Consider the following 20,686-nt stretch of genomic DNA (forward strand, 5'->3'; position numbering starts at 1 on the left):
GCAGTTTTCCTGTTGAAATTTAGAAGTTGGGATTATGTGATGAACTGTTTCATTTAACAGTATTTTAAAGGTGGAGAGAGTACTTGCATCTTGGAAGAATGCTGTGGTTTGTGTTACCTAGAAGGTAAGGACCAATTAGATCAGGCTTTAAGAGATGTGGATTAGTATGTTTTTTTGGAGAGGATGCAAACCTTCTTCAAAAGTAGAACCGTGATCCAGAGAAGCAGTGTGCATCAATACACTGCTATTGTTGGTGGGTTTTGATGCAGAGAATACTGTCATTTGGGATTTTTTGAGCAGGACAGTGACAGCAGTTGCATTTCCTGACAGAATTGTTCTAATGATATAATAGATCAGAGGCAAAAATGAAGTGGGAGAATTCCTTTCTGATGAGCTGATTGAAACAGAACCAGATAAGGGTTCATCTTTCCAACTATTTGCGTTACGTATATTGTTTACTACAAAATAAGGGACTCCCAAATTCAAGAATGTAACTGGTATGTTACTAAAGGAAAGTTAGCTTTATTTGCAGATTACTTTTTACATCTGCACTAACCATCATGCTATATCCATATCTAAAAAAGGGACAACCCAGTTTTTCTTGCAGTGTGGGCTCTGCCATCAGTTTCCACCAAGCCAGTTTTGCTCTGTGCTAGGCAGTATTCACAAGAGGCTTCTGTTCTACTGTGTATGTAGTCCTGTAGGTAGGCGTTGCAAGTCACCAGTTATAACTTAACCTTGTTTTCCCCTCTGTCCTCTTGCTCCCTTCACATCTGTACTTCAGTGCGTTTACCCCTTTGTCATCTCAAGAGTAGTTTGCAGCACTTATGCTTAGCTGATGTAAACCTGTAATTTTTATACAAAGGAACCAGTTTTCAAACGTTCTAGGTACAGTTATCCTGCTCTGACGAACTCTTGCTCCTCTTTGACCATTAGGTAATTTTGACCATTAAAATCCTCTGACTTTTGCTTTTGCACTCTCCTACTTATCTGGTCTTCATACATTGTAGCAGATGCTTGTTTATAGATGTTTACTAAGCTAATGACCACAAGGGCCTTTTTAAGCTTAGCCATGCAACCCAAATCTGTCAAGTTCTGGTACTCTTGATAAGTGTAAGCAGGGGTTTGGGAGATGAAACCTTTACTGGTTGCCTGTGTGTATTAGAGAGGGGTGCCAAGTCAGGGATGAGTTTCCTGGTCACCGTCCAGTTGTCCAAGTTGCACTTGAATTGGGTTAGGGAGGAACTTTGCTTCACATGTATGGGCAGCCTGTTCCAGAGATACGATAGTCTCTGGGATGCATACCTGTCTCTCCAGCAGGTCCTATTTATAGCACAAGCAAGGTTTTAAGTGTTTAATATGGGTCATTTTGGTACTGTTTTTGTGGATATGCAAGAGGTCCATCAGAGAGGGGTCTGATAATGCTCTGTATGCCAGGCCTTGTTCTCCCCTCAACAGCCTGTAGGAGATCATACAGGGTTAGGGCCTTGACGCAGTCTACACAGGACATTATACTTGCACCCTGAATTTTAGTGAGGAACCTCTGGGCATTCCAGTTCCAGTTGGTTATATACCACCTTTATCATTCTTATAAGAATAGCCCAGTCCGGGTCTGAACTTTCTGCAGACAGCTAAAGTTAACTTTGAGTATGTGTCTACCTGTTTGAGCCAATATCCATTTTCCCCTGGAGAGCACTCTGCTTTGGCTTGTAAGCAGCCCCCCACACACACACTTATCTTCCACTTTCTCTCTTATTCCCTTCTGTTAGCAAATAGTATCCATAACTGATCAATAGTGTGTGTTTGTTAATTTAAACTTGAGACCACAGTAGCCTACTGATACAAGGTTATCCTGTTTTTCCACCTGAGAAATGGTTAAGAAATGACTTAGTTTCAGAGCAGTCCTTGGTCAATTCTGATTATTTCTTAAACACAAACTTGTCTTTGTTTTGGCTCATTAGCAGCAGTACAGAAGAACTGCCTGCTCTCTTACCCTTGTTCTCCCCCTTCCCTGTTTATTACCTTAAGCCAATCCTTAAGTTAATGAATATTACCTGTGGCAGGCACCATTTTTAAAACTGCAATCCACTCTGCTACTGGCCCATTGAGGAGCTCATTGTCTCTCCGGTAAGTGATTTACAACTGTATATGCCTATTTATGTTGAATTGTTAGACATTTTACAGCTGTGTACGTTTGTTGAATTGTTAGACATATAATATGATTTATGCTTTATTATTAGAAGTTACTATGGCATGCTAGCGTTTTGTCTGCACCAAGTTTTTAGTATAATATTATGGTCCATTTGCATAGCTGCAACTTGTTCACTAATGTTATTCATTTAAATGTGTTGTGTGTAGACTGCTCATACTGGTGTCTAATTATTTCTATATAATTGTGCTGTTACTGGTGGATAGAATCACATTAGAGACCCAGGACAGAGTGCTGCTCACTATATTTTTATCTGTGACTGCATAACTGTCTGATGTTTCTTCTAACAGATGTTTTTCCAGTTGGCTCAGTATCTGCATATACTAGTAGAGCTGGTTCAAGACGTATTTTTCTGTATGTGGTAGCTATTTGCTCTTGTTTGTTTGTAATCTTTATAATATATCTTTACCATCTCAAAAGTGCTTACTCCTTTCTCTACTCTTCTTTTCTAGACCTAACTCCACTCAAGTATTCAACTGCGGTGCCACCTTTATCATTCTTATAAGAAAAGCGCAGTCCGGGTCTGAACTGTCTGCAAACAGCTAAAGTTAACTTTGAGTATGTGTCTACCTGTTTGAGCCAATATTAATTTTCCCCTGGAGAGCACTCTGCTTTGGCTTGTAATCAGCTGACCCCCCCCCACACCCACACACACACACTCATCTTCCACTTTCTCTTATTCCCTTCTGTTAGCAAATAGTATCCCACCTTATCTCCACCCTACTTTATGCCTCTCCAATATATACCAACCTAAGGCAATGTAATCTAAACCAGCTAGAGACCTGCTACAACAAAATTGCCAAATTCGCCACAGGGGCATCCTACGATAGTCACCACTGTCTCATTTGCTTAACTGGGCTGTCTTGAACTCCCTCACCTCCTTTAGTGGTATCAACTCTCATTCACCCACAAACTGCTAAACCATCCACTGAATGTCCCATCCCTCCAGAATCTACTCCAACCCTATTGCACCACCAGACCACTAAGATCCAGCAACAAAAATCACGTGCAGCTCACTAATGCCAATAACTCTGCTGATGAAGCACTTTTGTCTTGCGCCATAGCCAAATTATGGCACTCCTTCCCACCCACAATTACCTCCATACCATCATGCACCCACTTCAAAACTTTACTAAAAGTGCACCTAAAAACATGCTGGCTATGCCCTTGCAACTCCCACTCTAACATCACCCACCCAATCCAACCACTACTTTCTTTCCAGCCCACTAACTACCTTGATTATAGCAAGCACAGATGCTCATAAGCCTAGTACTTATTATACAGCAGGAACTTCTTATTGTAATGTTAATGTCTGTTATGTACTTCGCAGATATAGTTTCTAGTTGTCTACTGATGTACTATGTTCTTCATCTGTAAATGTTTGTAATTAATCGCTATGTAATCCAATGTAACTACTGTCTGTTTATTTTAACTGTGGAGCTTTTCTCCCTAGGCCTCCACTGAAAATAGACCTACGTCCAGTTGGACACTCCCGGTCAACAAATGTAAATAAAAATAGATGTCTGGTTAGGTACATACCAAATGGGAGTATTGTATTCTATGATGGGTCTGATGAATGCTGTGTACAGTGGAACAATGACTTCTTGGACCTAGATGCATTACCTTTAAGTTGCACGACACAGAATGATTGTCTGTGTTGTAAACACTTGATGGTCAAAGGCTAGATTACCGTTTGTGTCCTTAAGTCCCTGACGACTAGGTCAAATCTAAGGTGTGTGTCAATTTGATAGTATCCTTCAGGAAGTCATTCACTCCTAGTAATTGTGCATTTCTTAAAATTTAGTTTTAGTCCATGGGTCTGACACCAGTTTGTCAACCTTTCCTGGCGAACATTTGTTTGTGTGGAATTCAATGACTGCTCCTAATTTGCAATTATCTGCAAATTTAATCTGCCAGAGATCATTAGCATTGACTTCAGAGAAGTAAATTCTAAAGCAGTCCAGGGACTGATCCCAGAGGGACTCCACTTGTGATTGTCCTTTCTGTACTCATTTCTGCAGTATTTACCTCCTCTACTCTTAAGTTCACTTATTGTTCCTGGAGATTACCAAGACACTGGTGTAGCTTCACTTCCTACGTATACAGTCACTATTGAACTCTCCTGTTGTATTTGCATCTGCCCACTCAGCATACTCATCTTCACCCCTTTTCTCTTCCATGCTTCAGTAATTTCTTTCCCATCTGTCCTTATCACTTCTACCACTGGCAGATCTCTGTGCAAATAGTTGATTTATTTCAGCTAATGTGAACTGAGAATCCCTGACTGTACACAAAAGTATGAGAAGCGTGTTTTATGTCCAAATTTTTTTTATTTTATACATTACAGATGCTGCATTATTTGGGCTTTCATTTTTGAAAGCATTATTAATGCTGCTACGCTGCTTTGCAAATGCTGACTTGATTGGTTGCAACTGAATTGCAGGTTTTCTGTAGATGCTTGCTGTGCTTAATGTACTTAAAGGGCTTGCTGTGGCTGTAATAGCAATAGGTATACACTGCTTTTGTTTTGTGCATTAGGGCAGTGATGTACTTTTTTAGCCAGTGTTACAGAAAATACTCTTTGCCTCTTAGCCTCCAACCCTTGTAAGCAGCTGGGTATCTTCTCTGACATGCCTTTCATTTGCATTTGCCAATTGACTGGCTGTATTTGCAGCAATATTGCTGTTTCATCTTATCACAATTATCTTGAAAAATCTGTAGAATTAAATTGCTTTGATATTACAGGATCACTAACCATATTAAACTTCCTGTATCCTTATCAGAGACCCACCACAGACCAGATCTCTGGTCATTGATGGTGCCAAAACATTGCACAGATATGATTCTGCCTCACAACCTTCAGACCAGTAAGTGTTATTTTGATGTGTTTTAGTACTTGCTGTGGCATTGCCACAGTGTATATCTGAGTAATTTAATTTTATTTTAAATGCAATTAAAGGGCAATGAATAGGATCTGCAAATTCCTTTATTGGGCTGTACCAGGTATGTTTGGCCTAGTAACTACAAGGTACTTGTATACATATGCAAAATGTATATCGATGATTAATTCTAAAAACCTCTAAGATGAAATCTATAGAGTATCTCCTTTATTTTCTACATTGGTATCTCCAATTGGAGCAGTGATGCTGCAAGAGGTTCTCTGGTTCGATTGTCTGCTGGGGTGCCTTCTATGCCTGAAGTGTGCATGTCCTCCTTGCTTCGCATGGGTTTCCTTCTGGGTGCGTTGGTTTCCTCCCACATTTCAAATACATGCTTTTGGAGCATTTTTCCCTGGGCTTCCACTGAAAATGGACTCTGTCCCATTCAGACTTTCCCAGTTACTTAACATTTATTTATCTTTATAAATTGGGGAAATTATATAAGGCAAAAAAAAATTCCTTGCATTTACTTTAACAGCCGTTGCACTATCGGGTCTTTTTGGGCTCAATATCTAAAAGTAGACCACTCAATTTGTGTTCTTTGCAGTGCTTCCCCAGTAATCAACCCAAATGACTGCTCCCACCAAACCTTGCCTGCTCTAATTGCTAAGCAGCATTCTCATAAGAGGCTTCTATTTTACCTGCATATAGTCCTGTAGGTGGACATTGCAGTCAGATTATAATTTAGCTGTTTTCTCCACTACCACCTCTTGCTGTCTTCCTTTTTATATTTCTGTGTATGCTTTTGCAATTTGCTCCTTTCTCTACGTTAGAGTATTTTACTGCAGCTGTACCTTGCTAATGTGAACCTAAAACCTTTGCAAGTGAATCAGTGTTCAAAAGTGCTAGTTTATTGTGATCCGATGTCATTGCTTCTTTTGGACTGTTAACTATTGTACACCCTCCATATTGTCTGTCCTTTTGCTCTCTCCTTCTCTCTTTGGTCTTAATATACTGTCACTTTTCCACTTTAGTTTCTGCAATATTATCTACTTTCTCCACTTTTGTATCTGGAGTTAGACACCGGGTTTAGCCGCACTCTGCTTGCAATACATGGTTTCACTTTGTTCTCCACCCTACCCCCATTGCCACCCACTCACTCCATATCAATTAAATTATATGCAGCTAACCACTTCATAATCAGCAAGTCAAAACCAACCCATTTTCCACTTTTTTTTCTTTGACCCCTCCCTATTTTCAAATCTTTCTACTTCAGTTACCTCCAGGCTCTGCTTCAAGAATAGACCATTTTAATTAGTATTCATTTCAAAGGCTACCCTTGCTTTCCTTCATCCAACTGTCATCACACACTCCCTCAAAGAAAATAGGCAGTCAGCTTACTCTTTCTTCCTCCTTTAGTATTATTGACATGTGTAAAACGCCTGTAGACTCCCCTCCTCCTTCCAATGTATAGCCTGTCTATCTTTAATGTTGCCATCCTCCTCCCATCAGTAAAACATTCCACCTCACCTAGCATCCATTTTCTACCTAGGTGGCAGCCAGATAGCCTCTTATTTTTGTTGTTTACATTCCAGCTCCCACTTACTAGACCTATTCTCCTCCTAACTTAGCCTAACAAGTAGGTAGGCTAAGCAATTACATTTTGGGTAGTGTGAAGGTTTCACTATTATCTCTACTGCTTTGTTGGCTTATCCCTATAAGCGTAGGTGGCACCTAGACTTCCCACCTACCTTTGTTATCCTGCAGGTCTCATCAGTGTTCAAGGTCTACATTTTAAGATCCCCTCCTTTGAATCAGAAACCAGTCTAGTCATTCTGTTGCTGTGTCTACTGAGTAATGACAACACTCCCCCTCTTCAAGTCCTCTGTCCATGACCCATTCTGTTACAACACACTAGTTACTCAACCCTGAGAATCTGTGTACTTTTATACTAATCTCACTTCAGCTGTCTGCCTCAGATATAGTGCTTACCCGTATACCTCTTAAATCAATCAGCATCTTCCAGATATCTCCATCATCTTAACTTCAAGCATGCTAAGTCAGCATACTGTTAAACAAAACAATACATCTTACAAAAATAGCTATTACAAAATATTCCCACCCCTTTAGACAAAACTGAAGACAATCTTACTAGATTTTATTATGTCTTAGACAAATTATTCATGTCATGAGACATTTAATCCTACACCAATAAATGAAAATACCATCCCTTCCTCTTCAGTCTGTCCTGTGTACAACAGTAGCCTGCATCAATGCATGTGGCATTGGTAACAAATGGATTTTATTAGAATGACTTATTCTGGAAGACCCTTATTGCTGCCTTAGAAACAGACAAAAGATGACTTTTGCTCATCATAGTAACCCATTCCAAGTACTATGTTCTTTCAGACAGTAGGCCTGGTACAGGAATTGGAGGAGACTCTATGCTCCTTTTATTAAACAATGTAATGTACAAATGGAGCATGAGGCAGGAAGTACGCCAGATGGTAGATGCTTTAACTGGATTCCAGCTCGTATTACCCAGGAAGGTAAGACATCCCTCCATATTTAACGTTTCAGCAAGGCAAGAACTCTAAAAATTGAAGTTTTGGAGATTTCAGAATGTCATTGGCCCTAATAAATTGCAAATTAATAATGCTAAACTACATCAGCCTGGAGCAACTAGTACAGGATCCTGCTAGGCCCAGTCTTCTCACCAGAAACCATTCAGCCCTAAACTTTACCAATATTAAGCAAAAATGCACCCAAGTTGGATGTCTTATCTAACTCTATTAGCAACCACTGCTTAGTCATATCATATGTTGGTCCTTTAAAACAAAAGCAAAGCCCTCATGATTGTGGGAAGAATTTTCCCACAAAAGAAACCCAACATTTTTTTAACTTTTACGTAGATCGGTCCCCCACTATATCTGTAACTAATCCAGACATTGCAATTTATTTTATTGGCATTAGTTTACCAGGAAAGTCCAACTGAGTAGTGCCCCTTTTCACTGGAGGCCCGGGGAGAAAAGTTCCATTATACAGATGTGGACATCCTTTGCAGTCAGTTTCATTCATGTGCAACAGCTCCATTATTCAGACCTCCTTGACATCAGTTGCAGTGTTTATAGTAGTTGCATGGGTTGTATATGAATAGTTTTTTAATAAGGAAATATGTACTACAGTGTTGGTATGTATAGATTGTCAGGCTTCACATTTTTTACCATCAAGACTTGTTCAAAGTCTAGGACATGAGCGCAGACCAAAGGAAGATTTATGGCATGGATTCCTACAGCTATATTTAACATTTGTTTACTGGGAAAGTCCAACTGGTATAGAGCCCATTTTCAGCAGAGGCCCAGGGAGAAATGCTCCAGACTTGTCTTTGGAATGTGGGAGGAAACAGGAGCACCCAGAGGAAACCCAGACACACAGGGAGGACATGCAGACGCCGCGCAGTAGGCATCCCAGCTGAGTACTGACCCAGAGAACCCCTTGCTGTGAAGTGGCAACATTAACCGCTGCACCACTGCGATGCCCAAAAAACCATGTGCCAGTTGCACATTTCTGGACCTCCACCACCCCTGGTTAATCTGTCAAGTGTTGCTTCACTATTTAGTCTTTCAAGTTCAGATAGTGATGCAGTGTGTATACAGATATCCTGCATTGCTGGATTTAGTTGAGATCAATGATTTGTTAGTGGAACATAGAGGTCTCAAGTAGTGTATGGTTAATGAAGAGATGGGGAATTTTTCTGAGTTGTGCAGTAGTTTAAAAGTTTTGAGTATTATAGAGAACTTTGAGGCAGTTAAGTTTTTAAAGAGGTTGTGTGATCCACATTGTTGATTGGTTGCAAATTTGGCTACTTTACTGTAAGAGTATTCTACTTTGGCTTATGGAAAGGAGTTGAGATTGGTTAGTCTAGGAGAGGCATATATAGGGTGGGGAGTAGAAAAGTGGATGACTTTCTCTGGCAGTCAGTAAGATGGCATTTGCCTGAATTGATGCAACCTAGGTTTGTGCGTCTCTATGGCTTGCTGAAGGTAGAAATCAAATTTCAGATGTCCTCCTACAAACACACTTGGTGGTTGGTGTGGGATACCAGTTCTATCTTGGTTTTGTTGAATGACTATGTTAAAGGTAGTTTTTTTTGAGGAGAGGGTTGGGGGTGAACAGTAGTAGTTTGCTTGTTTGTTTGAATTCAGGAGATGTTGAGTAGTTGAGCCAAGCTTCCATGGAGGAGGATTTCTGAGTGAGTGAGTATGGATACTGCCCTAGCAGCACAGAGTGGAGTCATCTGCATGTTGTACTATGGCAGCCTCTGGCTGTTGTGTTTAGGTAGTTAATTAAGTTTAACAGTAGTGGTCCTGGGATGGAGCCTTGAGACGCCTTGTATAGGAAGGAAAGAGTAAAAATAGTCTTGCCATTTCATTGCTTGGGACCTGTTAGTGAAGTGACTAAGAAACCAGTTAACTGAGGAGGGTGATAATCTATTGGAAGAGTTTAATTAGGAGAACTTGATTGTCGAATGCTTTGGATTGATCTAGAAATGGGGCTGAGGTTAGATCTAAACTTCTGTTGTGATATATAAAATCTGTGAACCTTGGGGTAGTGGTTATACTGTTTGTTCTGAAACCATTCTGTGAGGGGGAGAGGAAGTTATGAAAAGTAATATGTAATAAGTTGAGTGAGTACATCTTTCCATGATTTTGGATAAGGGTGAGAAACTTACTTTTTGAGCTCAGTTGGAGAGGCATTGTATAGGATTTTTCACATAGGGTGGGGTCATTCTTCTTGTCTAGAGCATTTTCATATCTTACCTTCAGTGAGTTTGAGGTATTTAGTAGAATGTTGTTCAGGGGCAGTGGTGGTCAGAATGCATGTATTAATTGTAGATATCACCGGAAAGTGTAAAGGTCTGTTGTGGCTTCAGTAATTGGAGTAGGATGGCTGCATTCATTTTGTAGATGGGCACTTATAAAATGAGTTAAACTGTGAAGCAATGCTTTGGGAGTTTAAGGATGGGCTGAGTTGAGTGTTCTGTATTTGATTTCCAAAAGTATTTTGAATGGTCTTTAAACACTTTCTCAAATGCAAAGTCATCTGTTCCTGTATACACAAAGATCCCCAAGAGGACAGAAATGCCCCTGGCTTAATCACAATATTAAGCAACAAATTAAAGGGATAGAACATGGACAGCATGGAAATCCAATCCCAATAGTAATCTTCTCCTCCAAAACTTACTACAGTACATGAAATAAAATAGATTTGCCACAAGCAGTGCTAAAACAGTGTACCTTAGGCAACAACAGCAGAGCTTCATCACCTAAATTCTGGAAGGAAGTAAAACAACCTATTAGCCATATTACTGACACCAAATACTCTTACCAATTCCTTGGACACTGAGTACTTCCCTTTTCTGTTTAAAAACTTCCTACTCACTGTAATAAACTTCCAACAATACTTTCCACCCATGGTCCGTTCTAATTCCAGTAGCAACAGGAATCTCTTGTACCCTCTGGCAGAATGTGCTGCTGCCTATTTTACTATTCCTGTCAAGTCCCTCCTGAAGCTTTCCAGGTTTAGTACACTACACCCCACGTTCCTTCAGCTCTCATCTGACTTTATTACAAAACCTATCGCCTTAAATCTTTCACTTATGTCAGGCATAGTCCCTGATGCCTTTTAAACAGTTATCCTCTTTCCCAAAATACCCAACACCTCAGATCTTTAAGATTACAGGCCCATATCTAAAGTATATCCCTTCACCATTTTCAAAAAAAGTCCTTTATAATCTGCTCTTGGCACACACAGGTATGGACTTGTGCAATTCGGCCTCATGGTTTTTGAAACTCCTGTATTACTGTCACTTCTCTTACCACAGTAACCAATATTTTACATAATAGCAATTGCCACATATCCAAGCATTTTCACTGACTACAGTCTTTTTAGACGGTGTCTTTTACTCTCTTCAGTAAATTCTAGAGAGTAAACCTCAGAGTACAATTTTCCTGGTTCCAAAACTATATCAAAGACCTTTCAACCTTTCAAGTTTCTGCAAAGATCAGCTTATCTGCTAAGAGCACTTAATATAGAAGTAAGTCAAGGTCCTGTATCAGGACCCCTAGCTTTAATATTTTATAAATCTTTAATATTTTATAAACGATGCCCCTTTTGACCTACAAGGCCTTAACCTGGTGGTGTACACAAATGACATCCATATCAAATCGTAAAAGCCAAACTCTACAGAACTGTTTCAGACAAATTTTTTTCTAAGCTGAATTCTTGGCTTCTTGCTAACCTGTTAATTCTTACTGCCCTCCTGTCGCATGTAATTGTAACATTATGCAAAGTCTCAAAAGTACATTAAACTCGTTCTCATCCCCTCATTGAGCTTCACCCTTGCCCTTTTACTGAAAGCATTGCATCCAAAGTACTTCTACAAATGCTTTGCTAATGTCCCTTCTGTCACCTACCGCTTATGCCTCAATGACCAAAAACATCCAAGTCCTAAATTAGAATAATGACTTACTTTATTTTGCCTCAGTTTGTCAAAACCCATTAACTCCAAACTACTAAGAATATAATTTTCAAGTTTGTAATACTTGATCACACATACATCACTACAACCTATTGAAACAAGCCAGTTGGTTCCCTATTACAGACTGCTGTATCTCTAAATGCTACTTTGATTTGTAAAATTTCACTGTGGCAATAGTACACCACTGGAGTTACTTCTAACAAAAACTGCACTCAAGGAGCACACAGGATGACTTATTTTGTAGTCTGTCCCAGATTTAAGAAAGAAGACAGAGAGCAATCCAAACTTGCAAACTTTCAAATCAGCCCCAACTAAACATTTTAAGTAGAGGCTTAATGTAGCTGCTGCCTTGATACTATTAGATTAAGCACTGTCCTAATGTCTGCCATTGCTTCTCATTTTCTCTAATTTATATTTAATAAGCCTCACTAATGGATATATTGTATTATACCTAAAAGTTTGTACTAACTGATGTCATTGCTTCTCATTTTGATTACACATTGTAACAACCATGACTAATCGAATGTATTGTAAATATTTAACTTTAAACTATGCGTATGCTTATAACAAGCATTATCTTGTAAAATGCATGTTACACCTAGGTCATGACTGAAAAAAGGTTAGTAGACCTACTCACTGACATGGATAACAAACTGAAATAAATCCAGAAAAGGATATTTGTGTTGTGGACATTTTCAGACAGTTTTACGGTTTTTTTTTTTTTTTTTTTGGGGGGGGGGGTGTAAAATGAAGATGAAACGTTATAGCTGTAGAATGTGAACCAATGCTTGACTTGGTTGAGCAATACCTATAGTTTTGGGACCCAAGATGAAATATTTAGGTGTATGGATTAAAAAGGATTCTGTTATGGCGTCTAAGGCTGTGTGGGAAGAGGCTAAAGATATTGCAGACATTTTGAGACTCTGAAAGCTCCTGATTGTAGATGGTAAAATAAAAGTAGTAAAAATGTTAGTCCCTTTAGTCTTGTATATGGTGAGGCATATTTTTATCAAGCAGAGAAGTTGTGGGTAATAGAGCTGAAGGACTTTGGTAGAAGTGGGCAAGAGTTAAGTGAGAAGCTAATTCTGCCTAACAAGATGGTTTGAGTTGCCTGATTTGAAGGGGTACTTCAAGACGTGTGTAATTAAGGCCGATATACATAACTTAGTTTATAAATCAGTTGAAAAGGATGATTGGGGGGGGGGTCAAGAGCTAGAGAATAGGATTAATTTGGGGTGCAGGTCCTTAAGGAAAATAGCCATGCAAAATATATTCATGAAGTAGCATAAAGAGCTAAGCTAGTGCAGGAATGGAGAAAACATTTTACTAAGTATGTCTGTTAGGAGTATTGAAAATAGGAGAGGGAGAGATGGAACTTATCAGAGGAAAATCAGCAGAGGTACCAAGGTATTGGGAGCACGTAACAATGAAAAGGAAAAATGGGATGAGGCTAAGCAGATGTTTAGACTGCAGGTTAGACTGCCTTTCCTTTTTATGTATTTGCAGCATAGTATAGGCAAAAAGCAAGGAATAGTGAAGAGTCTAACTGAAGACCAGCTTTAGTAGACTGTGTAGAACAGAGAAACTGCTATTAAAAGGGATTCATTTATTACATTTGTTAACCAAGATTGTCTGACTAGGTGAACACCTTTTCAGCCTAGTCCTGTTGAGAAAAGCCCCAAAAGATGGAATCATAAAAACTAAACATTTGTTCTAAGACGCATTGTGCAAGTTTCAAGTGCAACTTTCAGTTACAAAATTAACAAAAATAGTACTAAATTTTGTTCAAGTTGTGTGCTAAGGAAGAGGGAGGGATGTGTAGTAGCACTGAAGGAAAAAATTGTAGTAGAGAAAAGGAATATTAAGAAAACAGATGCATTTGAGTTTGGTAAAAAGGTTGTAGAAAGGGGGTTATGTATATGGTGTTTAAGGGATTTGAAAGGGAGGTATGGTCTGCTGTTAAAATAGTGTAAGTGCCATGTAGAGGTGAGGTATACTTAGGATCTGATGGGATTTTGTTTTGTTTCAGTAATGAGTTGGAGTGGGAGTTTTATGTACAGATTGCCTTACTGGCATTCGGGTAGTGTCCTGCTACCCTCCTCTGGCAGTGTACCAAAGCTGAGTCCCTCAAACTACCTGTCTGGATTTGCTGGACTAATCGTGTAACAATACAGGGACTGCATTGCAGACCCACAGACCTAGTGCCATAGTAAGAGAAGGATCTGTTGGAAGACCGCTTCTTACTCTAGATCTCTTCAGCTGCCCCCGAGATCAACAAGGTTTATGATCTTTTGCTGGATGAGGCCCCAGATGTGGCTACCTTCCCTCCAGTGATCCCAGGTTTAGGGATGTTTTATGAAAGCTTGCTGTCCTCTGCTGAATGAGCCTCAGCCTAAAAGTGTTTAAGAAACTTAGGGTATGCTTGGCCATGCCTGGCCTTAAAGTTCCCTTGTATGTGGACCCTGCTTATTTTCCTGGCAACCTTTACCATTAAAAAGACCATGTCATATTCAAACCAGTCTCAAGATAAACTAGGCAAGTTACTAGAATATCTAGGAAAGAAGCTGACAGTAAATCACTGCAGCTTTTAAAGTGGAAGTTTGTGTTGATGTATGCATAGTTTAGGTAAGCTTGCTGCATAGTTACCCACTGAGCAGGAAGACTATGGGAAAGATTTCCAATTTCAAGTGCCTAAACATGCTTTATAGAGTGCTGTCAAGGGGGCTGATATGGTTTCTAAAAATTCAGCGATGACTGTGGTGGTAACGAGGTAGGCTTAGTTGCACAGCTGAAACTTTTGAGTTAAAAATGAGAGCGAGTGGTCTGCTTGATTTTGATTGTTGTACAGCAGCTAATCAGAGCCTAAAACACTGGGATGATAGAGGTAAATTGATGAAAGGGGTGTCTAAAATGTTGCATATTCCCAAGTTCCCCCAATAAGCAGGATACAATTTTTGGTGGCTCAGCAAACCAGTCCTAGTTGAAAAAAGGCTCCCAAAGGAAGTGGCAGGACAAGTTTGCCAGACCTAACGAGGGGCTCCTTTCCCAAAAGGATCCCCCTTCCAATCTTTGACAGTGCTGAGCCTTAGAATCAGTCACTCGTATTCCCCTCCAGATGTCCCATCTCAAAAGTTAGCTCTCAACAAGGTGGACTGGCTGGCTGTGGTTTCTGACAAATGGGTACTCAACATTGTGGATCGAGGTTACAGGAGGCAGTGGGACAAACATCTGCCTCTATTCAGGGAGAGTTACCCCTCACCTGCTGGGACCAGTCTGTTCACTTGTATTCTTCAGCATATGCTGGATTCTGGTCAGAGCCAGTCCTCCTTTCTGAGAGGATGAAAGATCTCTACTCCAAAAGTTACCTGGTTAACAAAAAATGTGTTGTGGAGACTGGTTTTGGATGTATCCTTTCTGAATACTTTATCAAGATCCCAAGTTCAAGATGCTCACCTTGCAGACTATGCTTCCTCTTGCTTGACCACTGCTTCATGGTGACCCAAGACTTGAAGGATGCATATAATATTCCCATTGCTCTTTGCTTCAGGAGATATGAGATTTGTCTGGTTCATACCATCAGTTCTCTGCATTGCCCTTTGGGCTGTTCACTGCACCTAGAGTGTTTACGAAATGCCTTAATCTGCTAGTGGCTTATTGCCAGACTCTTGGCATTCACATTTTTCCTTGGATGATTTATTAAACTGTGCAGTCTGTGTCCAGGTGTTTCTAATTGCTACAGGAAGTCTCTACCTTACTCTTCACCTAGAGTTCAAATTGAACCTTTGAAAGTTGTCTGACACCCTCTGACTTGTCTTCAAGGATGCTTAATTGACACCAAGAAAAGGAATGGTCTCATCTGTAAGACAAGGTTCTGTCCTACCAGATTCATGAATTTTCAGGAGGAATGTTGCCTCCAAGAGAATTCCTAAAAATTATAGGACTTGAGGCAATCATGATTGTCATAATACTGCTGGCCTGTTTCCACATGAGGAAAATTCATTAGCATGTATAGAATTGTTGGACCCAGCAGTTTCCTTGGAAGCCCAGTTGCCATTGCTGGTTTTCATCGAACAAGGTTTAGTGAAGAGCACAGTAGACTGTTCTCACCTGTTTTGGCACAATGTCCAGACATTTACCCAACTTCACTTGGGGAGCAGTCAGTGGGAGTGCAAGTGCAGGCCACTCGCAGGCTGAAGGATACATGGAATTACATCAATATCAAGAAAATGTTGACTGAATCATGCCTCTAAGGTCCTTCACCACCTATGGACTCTCAATCCTCCTATTGTAGTGACTGACCACACTACAGTGATGTGGTACCTCAGCAAACAAAGGAGGGTGGTTACAAGGTTTTACCCTGCATGCCGGTTGGCATGCATCACATCAGAGCAAAATGTTGTAGCAGCTAGAGTATCTCCTTGGCAGGCCTGCACAAGTGGCAGCAAAAGGCAGTGGTGGTGCAGGATCTCCTCCAGATGTGGGGAACACCTCAAATCTGTTGGCCTTCTCTCAAAACAGACACCTGGAGAAATTCTGTTCCAGGCATCCTTGCAGCTGTGCTTGGAGGACAGATGCATTCTCATTCCCTGGGATGGGAATATTCCTATACTTCACCTCTCTTCACTGTTTCACAAGGTACTTCTGAAAATTCAGAAAGAAATGTCAAATATCATTGTGGTGATCCCATATTGGCCACAGGCAACTACCACATACTTCCCCACAGTCTGGAGTTGCTCAGTTTTAGGAGCAAATAGTGCACTACAGTTTGGAGCAAATGCAACAGGCAGCCTGGATGATTCAATCTCTACTCAGTTTAGGTACATATGAGTATGTGCAATAGTTAAAGGAGGCCAGGAAACCTGCTAGTAGAAAAATATTCTGTTTACAAATGGAAGCAGTTTTCTAAACGGAAATGGTCCCTTGAGGTCAACATCCCTCTAGTCTTGAAATATTTGCATGAACTATTTCAAGATAGCTTGTGTGCATTCATTAAAGTGTATGTAGGTGGCATCTTTGCTTGGCTGCCTTTCTGTTTCCAGTCTAAAACAGCTTATCAAAGGAATACAGCATGTGACCCCCTCACAAGCAAATTCTTTTTCCGGAGAAATTGACAACCATCTTTTGAACTTGCTGCTTAGGTGGATCTGAAGCTCTTGGTGTAGAGAACTTTGCTATGACATCTGCAAGACAAATCTTTGAGCTGCAAGCTGTCCTAGTGTGACAACCTTACCTTATTTTCCACAGTGTGGTTTTGTGCACTAACTCGTGCCAAAAGTGTTTTTAGAATTCACTATCTGAATTCCCTTGTCTTCTTCACAGAACCTAAGAATAAGGGAGAGGATGCTTCATACCTTGGATGTGCACTGGCAGGTCAGGTACTACCATGATGGAACAAAACCCTTTAGGAAGATTGAAAAGCTTTATTTGCTACACAGGAGCACAGAAGGTTTGACCTGTTTCTAAGTAAATCATTGCACATTGGTTGAGCTTTCATTTTCCGTTTTAACCTCCACCATGACAAAGCAAATCCAGGCAAGGTAAAGGCACATTCTACCACAGCCATTTCTTCAGTGCCGTATTGAAAAGGTTGAACTTTATATTCTAGATCACCAAGTTGGTCCTCTGTCCATACCTCTATAAAGCACTACAAGCTTGAATGCCTTTTCTAGATCTGAACAGGCTTTGCCAGAACCATTCTCTATGGGCTCCTCCCAGGTTGGGTAAGGTTTGGCAGTGTACCCAAATGCAAGTAAGGCAGTATCTGTTGAACATAGTACAGTATTGCAAGTCCTGCTTACCTATTTATAAAACATACTGCCTTACTGGCAGTACCCACCCACCATCTCCCTTTTTTGGATGTAGATAGTTTTTGTTTGAGTTGCTGATGAGCACTGCAACTTGTATTGTGATATTTGGTTTAAAGTAGATGTTTGCAAAGTGTTTCCCTCTTCCCTTCCTGCTTTATCCTAGTTAAATGAAACGGTCCTGTCTGTATTTCTATAAGGCAGTCCCTGTACTGCCAGGTGATGGGTCCATCGAACCCATAGGTGGTAGGAGTGACTCTGACAAGCTGTAGACTGCCAGTGTGAGTAGGGCACTACTAGCCAAGTGGTGTGGTGTTCAAACATTTACTGTTACAGGTAAGTAGGAGTTGTGCGGCTGCACTACTTTTCGGAAGAGAAATTAGTTTTAGGTCCATTAATCTAAGTTCTGTTTTGGAAGTCCAGCAAAAACCCAGTTACTCTCTACACATCTGTTGGGATTATTTAAAATAGCAGATGAGGTTTTCAGTTATGTATAGTCTAGTTTTAGCCATTGTAGATTACTACTGGAATACAGTGATATGTTCTGAGAGAGGTTAGTAGCAAGTTTAGCAATTTTGATGGATAGATGAATGTTTGGTGGTTTTAAGACTGGTTAGAATAGGGTCTGTATACAACAGACTAGAGAAGAGAATAAGTTGGCAAGTTTGTAGAAAGAACTTTATTACTTTTGTTCAGTATTGCATAACCAGCTTTTTCTTGGTATGGTAACAGTAAAGCTGATGCGTTGGTCAAAAGTAATATAAGCTTAGGACTTTGCAGTAAACTGCAAGGGTGATGGTGCTGAAGATGCAGAGTTTATGTAAAATATTTAGCTGTAACAATCGGAGAAGGTTAGAACATTTTGGGAAAAGAGAATAGAAAGGCAGTTTACAAAGATGCAATGGGAAGAAATTTGTAGGCCTCCCAAACATCTGAAGTCCAGAAGATTTAGGATTTTTTTCATGGAGTGTTGGTATAAATATTCCAATTGGATTTTAAAGAATCTTTCAGCTGTTCAGTAGGAAATGCTAGAGGTGTGTTGTAAGAAGTAATTTTGAATTTTTTTTGGAGGTGAGTGGGCAGATTTAAAATTTCTTAAAGAATACTTTAACAGAAATTGTGGGAGAACAAATGGTTGTAACAAAGGAAATATTTTTGAGCAGAGATGTGATCTGAATTGCACAGACATAATATAAGGCCTTGTGAAGTGTAGCAGATGGAAAGGCATTTGCCAAATTAAATCGAAATCCATTACAAATAAGGAAAGTTCTAGGTATTGCAAGGGAGATAAAAATGAAGGAGAATTTTTAGAAAGGAAACCAATTTCATAGAAATTGGATTTGCAGAAATGCATGCTGAAAAATGTTTAGGAAGAATGAGGTTTAAGGGACAGCAGGAATTGAACTTGTGTAATGTTAGTGAATGGATTAAAACATGTACTACAAGACAAGAACTGTGGAAACTTTTATTCTACTAATACATGTAATCCCATGTTGCAGCGTAAAATGTGGAGGTTTAATAAAGATGTTTAAAAATGTTTTGGTAACTGAAAGATTGACTGAGGCCCATTTGTAGCTACAATTTTTGCCCGAGAGTATCAACCTTCCACCAGTTAATTTCTTAAATTGTTCTGTTTGTATTTCTGCTGTACTTTTTGGGAAGTCTCCAATTGTAGTACATCTTGTACTTTGAATGCTGGCAATAATTCTTTCTTTTTCAGGAGGAAGACTATATGTGGTACTTTGGACTACTTGCCACCTGAAATGATTGAAGGGAAGGTACATGATGAAAAAGCAGATCTTTGGTGTCTTGGGGTGCTGTGTTATGAGTTTCTGGTGGGTAAGCCCCCTTTTGAGAGTCAGAGCACATCAGAAACGTACAAAAAGATAGTAAAGGTATGTTATAGGTACCATAGTGGGGGAAAGATGTTATATTTTGATTTTGTAAATGTTTTCAGTAGGATATGTATAGTGAAGTTTCAGGTCTGTGTGCGTTTCTGTATTATGACTTTCCATGATGCCACCCATGACTTGTCTTCCTCTGCAGTAGAAACATTCAAATCTTTCCAATGTTATGCTTTCTTTGGACAAGTCTGTTGGAATATATCAAGTTGAAACTTCTGGTGAGTAGAAATGATGCACTGTTTTGCATGCATATGCAGATTGCATCCAGAGTCTGATCTGTAGTGCATTAGTGCTGTAATAGTGTAAGGGTATACTATGTGTCCTTTTTCAGCATCCCCATTTGAGTTAAAGATGAAGGATTCTGAATACTGTTTCTCACCCTTAACAGTGAAGACATCCTTTTTTGTGAAGGAAAGAGTATTTGTACTGTGGCAGCTCAACAGTTAATGCTGTTTGTTTTGAAGGGTGTAGCTTTGTCACCATATTTTCTTTGCATTCAGTTTATTTACCACAGTATTTGAGGACTTGTCGTTTCATTGTACATTGTGGAAAGGCTTTTGCCTTAAGTTTGCATTTTCTCAGACCCCTCATACTGTACAAGTCCTGTTGCTGGTTGTGTGGGGCAGTACAGTGTTGCTGTTGCTCAAACATTTGTCAAAAACATTAGCACTTAGCTGAACTTTAGTTTAGGCCACTGCACTCCTTGACTTAACATTTAACATTGATAATTATAGAGCCAAGTTCTTTCTTTGCCGTTAATAACATGATGAATGATAAGGCAGCTCTAATTTTGAGGACTGTTCTCTGACTCTCCCTTCACATTGACTGGTTTGGTTTTGTCCACTTACTAGTGGTAGCCCTTTTGATAACTGATCTTAACTCCGAGGCTGACAGTGTTGCATGCTGAAGTTGTAATCTACTTATGCCAAACTCGTAAGAAATCATTCCTGTAAATGTCGTTGACCAAGGACATAGTATCTATTGATCCACTTGTAAGGCCTTTTTTATCAATGCACCTACTGTTGTCTCCCTACCTAATGTGGCATCTCTTCCTGTTTCTTACTACATGTCGCCAGCACCATAACTGTTGCACAAATTCCTCTCCAAGAAAATCTACAACTTTTGTGCGATGTATGTGATTTTGTATTTAGATCATTCAGTTAATTTCAGATTATATCTACTTTAACTGAAGGAATTTAAACCCACTAAATTGGGTGGCACGATGCCAGGGTACTGCTGTGGGGTAGGCTTGTAAAGGCTCCAGGGCCATTAGCTTAGTATACAGCTATGAACCTAAATTGGAAATCCAATGTCTCTTCCAACTGGGTTCAATCTGTGGGTTGTCAGAT

The 20,686-nt window shown here is 39.9% G+C and overlaps 1 protein-coding gene across 1 annotated transcript in view; it reads left to right on the forward strand.

Moving 5' to 3' along the window:
- The window catches only part of LOC122806185 (aurora kinase C-like), a 323,495-nt gene extending 303,711 nt beyond the window's left edge, over nt 1–19,784 (forward strand). Inside the window, exons 8-9 of the mRNA XM_044076418.1 lie at nt 19,154–19,389; nt 19,669–19,784. Coding sequence (XP_043932353.1) covers nt 19,154–19,389; nt 19,669–19,784 — 352 coding nt within the window. The remainder of the gene's footprint in view (nt 1–19,153; nt 19,390–19,668) is intronic.
- Nucleotides 19,785–20,686: the final 902 nt, after the last annotated feature.

This window comes from Protopterus annectens, chromosome 7.part0 (genome assembly GCF_019279795.1).
Source record: "Protopterus annectens isolate FY-2018-M chromosome 7.part0, PAN1.0, whole genome shotgun sequence".
In the NCBI taxonomy this organism is placed as follows: domain Eukaryota; kingdom Metazoa; phylum Chordata; order Ceratodontiformes; family Protopteridae; genus Protopterus; species Protopterus annectens.